General features: G+C 55.3%; 1 protein-coding gene across 3 annotated transcripts in view; it reads left to right on the top strand.

Annotated features, from left to right (window-relative positions):
* The first annotated feature begins 8,546 nt into the window (after positions 1-8,546).
* The window catches only part of TFAP4 (transcription factor AP-4), a 33,667-nt gene continuing 29,954 nt past the window's right edge, over positions 8,547-12,259 (top strand). For 2 of the 3 annotated variants that reach the window (XM_090023423.1, XM_090023422.1), the window contains exon 1: positions 9,077-9,542. In XM_090023423.1, the coding sequence (XP_089879549.1) occupies positions 9,092-9,542 (451 nt within the window). In that variant the 5' untranslated portion in view covers positions 9,077-9,091. Of the gene's footprint in view, positions 8,965-9,076; positions 9,543-12,259 lie in introns of those variants that run through there. The other variant, XM_090023424.1, reaches the window with a different exon arrangement.

The following is a 12,259-nucleotide window of genomic DNA, read 5'->3' as shown; positions in this document are numbered from 1 at the left end:
GCCAAAACTCAGTAAGCGGCCCTCCGCCCAAAATAATTGCCCGACACTGCTCTAGACAGAGCTGATATATGGGAAGGTCAAGAGCTTTGCAAAGCCATGTATTTGCAAGAGTCGCAGGCACTATCTCTCAGCAGGAGAAAGAAACGGTAACCAATGCACAAAAACAGGTCTGTCCTGAGTGGTTTGGCAGATAATGCTTTGTGTGTGACTCATGCCAGTGGAAGAGGGCTTCATAACTGCTCTGTGGACCAACTGCCACAGAGCAGAAGCAGCTGCAGGCTCCTCCAAATGCCCAACTAACCCCCTGAATGCAGGGGGTGAGGTCAATCTCTGTGGCCCATTTACTCCTTGGCCCGCCTGCAGGCAAAGCAGCTGCTAGTGATGCTGTGGCAGAGGCTGGACTAGGAGGGCATTAGGTATGGTGCTGCAAGCTGCCTGTGGGTCAGGGCACCTTAGAGGAGTGAGAATGCATGCCTGCTCCTGGGACTGCCCAGGCACCTGTTTCTCTTTAGCCTGGGGTCAGCATATACCCCACCTCCCATCCCAGGGAGATCAGAGAAGGGCTTCCTAAAATGCAAAGCCTCTCACCATGCCTCCTACCACAACCTGGCACCTGGACTTGTGCCATCGAGCCAGCAACCCGTTATGGTGTAAAGCCCTGAGGTTCCATGGCTGCCTTGTCTTCTGGAGCAGGACGTACTAGCTGGATGACGAAGGGCTGCCTCAAAGTGGAGGACTCAGAGCTGTTGCTCAGCTCCTCCTGTTTAATGGGCCACTGTGTCCTGGGGTTAAAGGCTCTGTCACCTTCATAAAGCCCTGGCTCAGGGCCCTGCAACAAAGAAGCCAGGCTCTGTTACAGAGCTCCAGGGAACAGGTACACGGGTAACAGCTGTATTCGAAGCATCTTGCAGCTCCCAGACTGCAAACTCATTTTTCCCAGCCTAGGTGCCATCTGTCCTGCTCCCCTGGATGGGAGCATCCTGGTGCTCTTCCCTCTTGCAAGCTACCTTCATATAGGGGCCTTTCTGAAGCTTTCATGTTTCTTTCATGTAGGCACCTTTCTGAAGCTGCCGATTTTGGGAAAAGGTCTCAACTAGGGTGCATTGTACAGATAGGTGCTACCCATTGCCCAATCCTGCTGGCATTTTACACTCACAGTGCACAAGGTCAAAATGCTTGCCTAAGGGGCCAGGCTGGAGGGAGGCGGAGCTCCAAGCTTTGTGCTTGCCACATCCCCAACTCCTGCTGATTCCCAGTGAAGAAAAGCAAAACAGACCCTGTGCAAAGCTGAGCAACCCTCCTATAGCACAGGGGCTCCTCCAGGCCAGGGTTTCCACAGGCCTATATCAGTATGGGACAGGCAGGCAGCACCTTGGGGCCTGAGACCCTGAGCATGAAGAGGTGGCTGGGCCTGCGTGGAGGGGCTTTCCAGATCTCCCCTCCTTTCATTTTTCTGGAGCATCCAAAGGGGACCCTGGGGTGGCGCTCCTGGGGCTGGCGCAGAGGCTGAATCCTGTACTCCAGCCAGCCCTTGGACGCCTCCCTGGTGGCGAGGGTGGGGGCTCTGTCTGCGTGTTCACCTTTGGAATGCGGCTGATTCATTGCGCGGAGCCATGTGGTGCTGCTGGCTCTCCAACATCTGGAGGCCTGAATTCCTGGAGGAGATCTCACAGATTCCTGCCAGCAGAGGCCAACCCTGAAGGCCCAGCAGAGAAACAGCGGAGGAGGGGGGAGTGAGAGGGGACTCCCTGCATGTTTGGAAACCACCCTGAGGGAAGGGCCAGGCCTCTCACTGCCACATGGTACATTGTACAGCCAGAGAGAGGCAGGAAAGTGTGGAACAAAGCACAGCAAGGGGTCCAGCCCAGCAGCACCCACCACCCTGAGGAGCCTGCCCTGCTGCTCTGCATAGCTCTGGGGCTGCTTCCAGAAGTGGCCCATGGCTGCCTCTGCAATGCCCTCTACTGCCCAGCGAGTAACCGGCACTTGAGTGCCATATGTCCTGCCCTGCTTTCCCAGAGGGCATAAGCAGCTGAAGACGTCCTGTTGGTAGGCTCCAGGGGAGGAGATGAGGGCTCCCTGGAGTTCTGGGTGCAATGCTCCCAGCTGGTATACTCCTGCCTCAGGAAATGGGACTGGGGAGCCATGGAGCTCCTCATCTTCACCAGTGCCTGGAAGTCCACATCAATGTAGGGAGAAGCTGTTCCCTGGGTACCCGTTCTGCTGGTCACCTTCCACCCACGCACCCACTGCTTTTGCTGGATGAACAGTCAGGATGTTCCATCCTGGAGCTGGTCCATGCTCACAGGCCTCCCAAGGGAGGCAGCCAGCACAAAGGCACTCTGGTGCAGGGCTGAAGGTTTCAGAGCCAGGTTCCAGGGGACCCTCATTGTTTCTATGTGGTGCCCAGGGAGGTGAGATGCAGGCTGCAGCCATGGGGCATAAAACCTGCCTTCACATGGCTGTCACTCAGGCCTGAGCTGCAGCCCCTACTGCCCCAGCCTTGCCCCTGCCAGCTCTGCCAATGCGTGGTAGCCACCCCCACTATTTCAGTCCTGCCCTATGACACAATAGCTTTTCCCCACACCTGGACACTGCACAGTGCCCAGCCCTTTTGTGCTGGTCCCATGTCACCTTTCAGCACCCAGATCATTCTAGGTTTTGCTTTAAAAGCCCAGGCCCCATCATTTCTGTCAGGTGGAGGCGTTCCCCCTCCCCACCTCCATTCTCTTCACTAAGAAAGCAGAAGGCCCCAGGACCAAGCTGGAGAACCTGCATGTGCCGTATGCTCAGGCATCTCACACTGGTGGCCAGGTGTTTCCCCCTCATGAGGCTCATGAGAAAACACAGAACAAGGGGTTTTGCCCACCACAAAAGCTGAGCCAGAGCCCTGCACTCAGGAATCCTGCTGGTGTCCAGAGCTGGGGCAGTCAAGGGTCTGGGGCAATAGGAGAGCTCCTATCCTTCCTGCAGGAATTTTGCAAACTGGCTACCCAGTAGGATTTATGAAGTGTCACTGGGGATGCTGGGCCTGCCAGGGGACTAACACCTGCAGGGCCTTTGAGGGCCTGCCCTGGCAGGAAGGGAAGCCCATGAGGTGATGTGACCTGGAGCCCTAGTGTGCTGCTACCCTGTCAGGTTCAGGGCTGGCCTCATCTCTAGGTGACTGCTTCACAGCTGGGTCATGTCAGGAGCAGCCCCAAGTATCTGTTTGTGGCCTTGTAAAAGGGTACCAGCCTGTCTGCAGCAAGCATTTGTGGGCAGGAGTCCCACTGCTTCAGCCCCACTGGCAGTAGGGGTCCGCCATGCTGGCAGCCTTGACAGAGAGGCCAAGGATTGAGCAGGCCTGAGGCTGTAATGATTTCTCTCCAGTTGTGTACAGGGACCCAGGGGCCATTTCCAGCAGTGGTGAGACAGAAATCAGGAATCAACCACTGCAGGTCCAAGAGTGTCTGGGAAGAGGAACAGTGTCCCCTCCAAACCATGCACCAATGACTCCCCTGCCAGAGACAGCACGTGTGTATAAAGGGGCAACTGCCACAACAAGGACTGCATGGCAAGGAGCCTAGGGCCAGAGCCCCTGCCTCTGCAGGCCTCAGTGGCCAGCTGGCATAGTGGAGACCTGTGCTTGGCAGAAGCCCGGCAGCTCCTCTGGGAGCATAAGCAGGCTGCACCCAGCCCTCTGGTCTCCAATTCCTGGACCAGGTCGTACTGCCCTGCTTCAGCCCTGCTGTCTCTGTGAAGGCTTTTTGGCTCCACCTCCAGGACCAACAGGAGTGTGGTGGTAGGGGGCGAACTTGCTCTGTCATTGCTCTGTCAGACCCACGGTCCTAGCACTGTCCAAGCAGTCCCTGGGGCACTCAAAGGAACCCCCCGACCATTGCTGTGGTGGCTGTATGCAAAAGGATTGAGAAGGTGTGAACACCCTTACCACAAGGACACCCTCAGGGGGCCAGGGGGTCGCTCCAGGGTGAAGGAAGGGGGTTGGGCTCTCTCCCTCCCTTCTACAGGCACCTCACTCACAGAGGGTCGGAAAGACCCTGGTGCCCCTGTCCCCTCCTGCCATGCCTCACACTAAGGCCAAGGTGGGGGATGCTATACACCCAGTCACTTTTCCCAGGGCTGCTTCTCTCCTGGAGCTGGAACTGGCGCAGGGGCCTTGGCAGGCTGTGCTCCTCCCTGCAGGCAGTGGGCTGTTCATGAGTGGTCCCCTGGTATCTGGACCCCCCCACCCCCATCTCTGTCAGCCTGTGGTGGCACAGTACTGGGCAACCAGGGGCAGGGCAGCTAGAAACAAAGGACACAGAACCCACCTCTGTGTGTATACCTCCTAAAGCCAGATGCTTGGCTTGTCTTTCTCCCCTTCCCTCCCCTTCCCCCCAGTGGAGGAACAGCGGGGAGGGGACAAGGGCTTGGAGGTTCAAGCCTCTAGGTCAAGGGTGGGCAAAATGCAGCCCGGGGGCCGGATGCGGCCTGCCAGGCCATTCTATCTGGCCCGCAGGGCCCCTACAAAATTTAGAAAATTAATATTAATCTGCCCTGGGCTGCCTGTCATGCAGCCCTTGATGGCTTGCCAAAACTCAGTAAGCTGCCCTCTGCCCAAAATAATTGTCCGCCCCTGCTCTAGCTTATCCTCCAGAGATACAGGAAATGTGCAACTACCACACTCCACTGTACTCCAGTTTCTGCTAGGTCAACCCTAGAGTACCAGGGGCTCAGCTCAGAAGTGAAGAAGCAAGTACAGATAGATGATGCATCCCACCAGGGAAGAACTGGTGGCCTCCCAAGCTTTGCTGTGAGCTGGAAGGGGTCTCATAGCATCCTATTACTATGGGCTTGCCTTCTAACTACATTTTCCAGCAGACACCATGACCGTCTTGCATGCTAAAGAATTTTATTTAACAGAAAATAGGCGCCTTTGGTGATGCTGGTCATGTTATGCAGCACAGTCTCCTGCTCAACTGAAAACTAGCCACAAATTGAGAAACATTCTGTAACCTTGTGGGGTGGGCTGGTGATTCAAGGGCTGCTGTTGTGGTTTTGTTTGTCACCAGGAGCCTTCAAGGAATGCATTATTTTCACTGATGAAAACTGACACAATTCAGTTGCTGTGAACCCATTTCCACTGAAGGTAATTCTTCAGTAGAACTGGCCAACATTAGAGGTGGAATCCTGAGATACTGGACAATACTTCTGTGATCAGCAGAGGGGGCAAGAAGCTACTTTGTAAATAAAAGCAATGTTCCAGTGTTTAAAAGGAAGCTGCTTCCAGAAAAAAGGAATTCCCAGCATAGGCAGCTGCAGTGCAAGTTTCTGTTATACTGATCCACCCATGTATGTCTCATCTGTCATCTGGAAGGACTCCTATCTGTTGGGGAGCTCTTTCCTCTGGCTCTACTCAATCCCTGTTCTCCCCCAGAATAAGGTGGCTGGATAGGAGTGGCATGTTTTTGGGTCTTTTTTTTTTAACATTACATAAGTTTGTATGTTAGAAACTGGCCAGTGACCCACCCATCACTTCTATTCAGTGGGCTGCAAGAAAAGCCACTAGCAGGAGACCACTTTGGTTGCTTACTACCTTGGCTGAACGATAGCAGAGAAGCCAATAGCAGCCCTCTAGCTAGGCAGACATGTCAAGAAACCCTTGTTAAATAATTGGGCCAAACCCTGAGATTCCTGCTTAATGGTTCTTAATTCTCCCTAAAGCAAATTCCCGTTGAATCCAATGAGAGCTTCCAGCTCTGCATCTGTAGGTTGCTTTAAACATGTTGGTACTGTAGTGGTACCATTCCCCACCCAGCTACTTCTACCAGCATGTTTCAAACTAGAACTAAAGCTGATGAGAAGCCACTGTCCAGCCCTTCATTTCCAGAGTGCTCGAGAGCAGCCATGGAGCAGTCTCCCTGGTACCTGTCGTGTTTTGAGCATTTCTGCAGTAGATGAGTGAAGTATGCTTGGAGCTGTCCTAGTTGGGGCATACACCACAGTGTAGGCATCCCTTACTGTACCCAAGGGCTCCCTCAGGCATGGTACACTGCTCTGGGTAGGCTGCTCCTAAACCAGGAGCAGCGTAGCCACACTGGCCCAGGTGGACTAATAAGCCTGAAGCAGACTAATCTGTATTGTTTGTCGGTCATGCAAGAACATGAATTAGCTTGCCTCAAATGCTGCAGGAATGTGGCTACTATGCTTCAGATTTAGGAGGCAGCTCATCCAGAACAGTATGCTTGAAGCTGCTACCCTTAAGGATGGTAAGTTTACCATACAGATTCTGTCTTTGACTAGAGGGATTGGAATTTGGGCCCCTGTAAATGTATTGAATTAACTGGCCTGCCAAAGGGATTTGTCTTCATATCTAGTTGCCTTGGCACAAAGCTTTTGTCTGATGTCTATCGTAAATACAATATTAGTTGTAGCTGATAGCGCTATAAGAATAATAATCTGAGACACAACTGACGGATGTACAATCAGAACAGGAAAGCTTTATGAGGTCTATCCTGGGGCTGAGCAGGACAGTAAGGAGCAGTGCACAGAGCAAGCTCTCTCTTATTCCTTTTTCCAACAACTTCTGTCCCTGCACTTTTTTCCTTTCTTCTGCATTTTCGTCTCCTTACTGTGCTGTTATTTTTTGCATTTCTTCCCTCCAGCCTTTCCTGTTCTCTAGTTTGTTCCTTTACAATCTTCACTTTTCCCTTTTCATTCCTTCTCCCTTCTTTGCTCCTGCCTTTTTCCTCAGTTTGGTGTTTATAAAGATGGCAAAGGGAAGAAAACAATTTACAGTCCTGATTCTGCAAAGTTGTCCTCATGAACTTAGCCTGATGTTGTAAGGAGTCCTGTTTATTTCAATGGGTCCATTCAGACAATGCATAAAGTTAAGCATGTGTGTGAACTGCTACTTAGGGAAATTTATGGTTTTGCTCCCTCCCCACTTCAAGCATCAACTTCAGGAGAACCTAATTTGTCATAAATATATGTATATATTTTAGCTTTTGTGGCTGCAAAGAAATAGCTGTCAATGTGACTCCTAGAGCCTTAAAAGCCAGAAAGCAAATAGACCACAAAAAACAGAGCTGGCAGGAACCCTGAGTCTCTCTAGGGCAACCCCCAGCTCAAGCAGGAACCCAGCGTAAGGAGTTTATCCCAGGAATTGAGGGGCCTTACACATGTTTTTTGAATGTTCAGGGTGGGTGGTGGTACATATAAGGTCCTTGTAGGATCCTGGAGTTTTCTCTTGCACATCCACATAGAGCTAGATACAAAGAAACAGGATTAGTCAGTTTCTCCTCTGCATAAAGCCGAGCTGGATGCAATAGGAAACTGAGCAGAATTAGTCAATTTCCCCTTGCCTCTGCTCCCCACCTCTCCCTGTTGCTGGGCTCCACCTGGACCTCCCTCCCCCCCACTTCTGCTCCTGCCTTCCAGCTGCTAAGCGACTAATTGAAATTAAACTGCAGTCACTAGGAGGGGGAACCAGCCTCCTGTCAGAAAGTTTCAGCAGCCTCTGCATCACCTGTTCCTTCCTTTACTCCTCCTGCCTTTCCTACCCCATGCACAGACCTAACAGCACTGAACTGGTTCACAGGCACTTAACTGTTTGGTCCTGACAGCACCTTTCTATGACTTTGTAGAAAGGTCTCTTGCTCCCATGGAGTAGCTTTATTGCTGTGTCCCGGTTTGGTTTCAGCAACGTTATTTAAAGGGGGAAATGACCTTACTGTAGAAACACCTGTACCCGAGCTGGGAAAGGCCCTTTACTGGACTTTATCTTCAGGTGCAAACTAGAAAGGGAAGCGCTCCCCAGGCCTCCTGCAGCATGATCCTGACACCTGCCAGCACAGCTGTAAACGGGGTTGAAACCCTTTGATTCCCACTGAGACAGAGAGCAACTTGAAGCCAGCGCTGGGAGCCAGGGGCCGGGCGGCAGGAATCCGTGGGCTGCCTGCAGGCCCCGGGACCTGCCGCCCACGGCAGCTTGACGCCAGGACCTGCCTAGGGACCATGTGGATTTCGCAGGGGCTTTTAGATCCGTGCTGTGCCGGAACAGTCCCCGGGCACCTGTCCCTCTCCGAGGGGAAACAGCCTCTTAACCGCGCTCTGTGCCCGGCCTGCTGCTTTCACCGCAGACAAGCAGCTCCCGCAGCGTTTGGCCCGCCCGCCCCCCGCAGGCAGGCCGAGGCCGGCGGGGAGCGGCTGGCCGCTTCCTCGTGTCGGGCGCCTCCCGCATCCCGCCGGCCCGTGCGCTGCGGGCCCGGACAGCCCCCCGCCGCCCCGGCCACGTGCGGCTCCGCCCGCCCGCCCCACGTGGAGCCCCGCGGCGCGGCCCGGCCCGGCCAGTCCTGCCGCAGCAGGGCCCGGGGGTCGCAGCCGGCTCCGCCATGTGCGGGCCCAGCCCGGCCCCTCGCGGCGCCCCGCCCCCCCCCGCCCCGCGCCCGCTCCCAGCTGTCAGCTGACGGCCGCATCACCCCGTAGTGGCGCAGGGAGCCGGGCGGCCCCGCGGCGGCGGGGGGCGCGGGGGGGCGCGGCGCGGCGCGGGGGGGCGCGGGCGGCGGCGCGGGCGCGGGGGGGCGGCGGGCGGGCGCGGGCGGCGGCGCGGCGGGGCCGGGGCCGCGGCAAATAGTCCTTTGTTTACATGGGCCGGGGCTGGCGGAGGCGGCGCCGCCGGGGGAGGGAGCGCTGCGCTCGCACCAGCTGTTTCCCGCCTTGAGACAGACACACGCCCGCACGCACACACACGCGCGCGCGCGCACACACACACACCACACACTCACATACACGCGCGCACACGCACCCACGCGCACACACGGGTCGGGGCTCGGCTCAGCTCAGCTCAGCTGCGCGCGGCGCGGCCGCCCCGCCGGGCCCCCGCCCGCCCGGCATGGAGTACTTCATGGTGCCCGCGCAGAAGATGCCCTCGCTGCAGCACTTCAGGAAATCCGAGAAGGAGGTGATCGGCGGGCTCTGCAGGTGGGTGCCCGCCCGCGCCAGGGCCGGTGGGGCAGGGCAGAGGCGCGGGGCGGCGGAGGAGGGAGAGCGGGGCGCGGGGAGGCCGGCGGATGGCAGGAGCACGTGGGTCTGTTTGCAGCGCCCGGCCATGCTGCTCCGCTGGCTCCGGCTCCTGTTGCCGCACGCGGCGCCCGCCCGGCCACCCGCGCCCGGCGCCCCGCGCCGCTCCCCCCGAGCGGCGCGCGCGGGGGTCCCGGGCGGGGCCGGGCGGCCGTACAATGCAGCCACGCGGGCGCCGGCGCGGGGCTGCGAGCGGGCGCGGGGGCCGGGCCGGGCGGGGCCGGGCGGGCGCGGGGGGCCCGAGGCGGCGGGGGCCGGGGAGCCGGGGCCGCCCGCGCCGTCCCAGCGCGCTTGGGGAGCTTTAAAGGGGGGTGTGTTTACTCCGGGCCTGGCCGTGACTCTGCAGCCTCCCGCAGGAGGCGGGTCCGGCCGCGCGGCCGCCGGGACATGTAGTGCGGCGCGCGGGCATTGTGGGGGCTGTAGGCGCCGCCGGTCACGCGCCCGCCCGCCAGGCCCCGGCGGCGCTGCGCCTCGGCGGGGTGAGGGGGGAGCGCGGCCACGCGGCTGCTCGGGCCGGGCCCTGGGTGCCCCCGTGAGGGGCCCGGGCGGGCCGCTGCCCCCGGCCAGCCCAGCCCGACCCTGCGCCCCGCGCACACTCGCCTCCCGCTCCGCCTGTGCGGAGGCCCGGCCCGGCCGCTTGTCCGTGTCCTTAGCGGCAGGTCCCGGTCCTCGGTCGTGGTCGCCGCTGCCGCGGGGTAGAGCGGGGCACGCTCCTGCGGCCCCAGCCATGTCCCTTGACTGAGTCCCATGGCGGGGCTCTTGTCACATCTCCAAAAAGTTTGGCCTGGGAGGAACTGCTCGTCAGGCCTTGCTGCAAGCTCGGGGAGCAAGGACGGGACCAGCAGCTCTTCTCTTTCTCACCTTGTAGTTTAGCCACTTCCCAGCTACATGCAGACAGAGACTGACTTTTTTTGCTTCAGAGGTGGTTGGACTCTTGTCTCCTTGTTTGCCCATTGAGAGCCCGGGTTCAAAATACTCCAGTTAGTTTGGATCTGCTTTTCTCCTTCCCAGTAAGGAAGGGCTTCTTAGCTCATTTGAATGTAATATTCATGAGGATTTTAGTTCTGATTTTAGCCTCAAGGGACAGTTGCCGGATTTAGCGTAGGCCAGTGCATATGTTACAAAAAGCATCTTCCAAATGCACCCTCAATTCTGAGTGCAGCACTGAAATGTTAAGGTCCTGTCTACCTGCTGTGTGCTGGCTTGAATAGTAGTATCTCCCTTTGGCTGATTTTAGAGAGATCACCATGGGACAGGTGGTGTGAGAGTGGTGATGATGGTCATCTCTTAGTTAAGCAAATTGGAGAGCTTAGTTTGTGTATGCAGCCTTGTCTAGGAAGAGTGTGTCACCACCATGTATATTGCTGTGGCTTGTTAATCTGCATGTTTCTGGGAAGCCTAATTTGTTCACTCTGGCAGTCCCTTGGAAAGTTGAAAGTGAAACATTTCTTGTGTTGGCACACCTGCACTCTTCCAGATCAGTTTCTTGTAGCTGCTCCTGAGTGGTTTCCCATGATTTTTGGTTGCTGGGGGAGAAAAAAAAATACTTGTTTCAGTAAAAGTAAATTCACTATCAGAATGGGCTTTGCAAACTGGTATGAGAAACAGAGGAAAGTTGTGTTTGATTTTGGGCCACAATCCTTGACAGCGGCTTTGCGTAGAACCTGTCAATGGTACATTAAAACAGATTTTATGGTTGACTTGGTCTTTGCTTTTGCTCAGTGCCTGGAACATCTGCTTGCCACAATATGCTATTAACCTCTGCAAGTGCAGGATGACTTCCTAAATCATTCAGAGGTGGTTGGACTCTTGTCTCCTTGTCTGTTCCTTTGCCCTGCGCTTGCAGGAAGGCTGCATCTGTAGAGCACGCAGTCTTAGCACCATGGTTGTTTTCTGTAGGAACTTTTGCTTTGTGGCAAGATTGAGTCCTGCTTGTGTAACAACAAATGGAAACTGTTTCACTCCCTCCAGTACCAAATACCTCCTTGTACAAGTGAATCAAATCACTTCTACAAGATGGCCTATTGCTTAAAGCCTCCTTATTTTCAGTGTCTGGAGACTTGGTTATGTTGATAAAATGAGTCTCTATCAAAGCTGTGCACTTGGAGTGTGGATGTTGCAAGGTTTAACTGATGCTGGCTGGTAAAGAACAGCATTGTGCACACCTGTGTGTCCAGATAAGATTTGCTTTTTCTTTAGGCCGACTTAGTTTTTATCTTCTCTTATCTTTCGTAGCTGCTTTATTCTGTGGGGTAACCACCCAGTGTTTGTACTCTACTTGGAAGAGAACTTCATGCTAAGCATGCTGATTTTTATTTTTTACACCTAACTGACCCTGGCCTTCCCCATGGCTCTTAACTCCAGGGTAGAATCTCCTAGGACCTTGCTGCATCTGCCACTCCCAGGCACGGGACGCTCAAGCTGACTTGCTCAAATTTCCTTTCTCTTGCAATTGAAAGGGGTACCTCAGGCAGATAGGTCAGCAACTACGTGGCAGAATCTTTATGAACCCCTTCTGTGCCTTTGGTACCTTTTCTGAGGCTTAGTCTATTTTACAAATTTCTCTTAGCCTAGAGGTGTCAGTGAGGAGGGTGGGCCACCATAGCTGTGCTAGTGAAACCACCAGTGTAGCTGCTGCTTCTGTTTTTTTGAGGAGCTCATGTTATTCTGCTGGAAGCAAAGCTGCTGACAGCTGCACCGATACCAGGGGATCAGGCTGCCACAGCTACAGTGGTAGGGGCAACAACCCCATAGTATAGATGAAGCCTGATTTAGCAGATCATGGCCTGGTATGGTTCAGGCAGGTCCTGGGCTAACTGTTTCAGCCTGACTCTATCACCACACTTTCTCTCTGCAGCATCTCCCTGCCCCAGTGCTGGCTTTCACTTGAGCAGAGACCATGTTGTACTGTTGAATCAGATGGTAGTGAATGTTTTTTTTGTGCATGTGGGCTTTGGGTAGCTGTTCAAAAGGGACAGGCATGAGACTCCATTCAAGTAGCTTTATTTGTGACCAAATTTAATTCTTTACTTTCACCTCTAGAGGTGACTGGCTGAGGTGCTAGCCCCTACATTATGTTCCCAGCCTGGCTTCCGAAGTATGAAACGCTGTCCTCATCCCCTTTTAGAATTTCTTCCTAGGAAAAGCAGCTGGGGGAAGGTTACAAGAGGTCCCCTGATGAGGAAATGGGCTCTTC

Source organism: Crocodylus siamensis, chromosome 12 (assembly GCF_052110815.1).
Source record: "Crocodylus siamensis isolate JL-2025a chromosome 12, ASM5211081v1, whole genome shotgun sequence".
Classification (NCBI taxonomy): domain Eukaryota; kingdom Metazoa; phylum Chordata; order Crocodylia; family Crocodylidae; genus Crocodylus; species Crocodylus siamensis.
The sequence above is the reverse complement of the archived record's forward strand: the minus strand, read 5'-3'. Positions and strand labels throughout refer to the sequence as shown.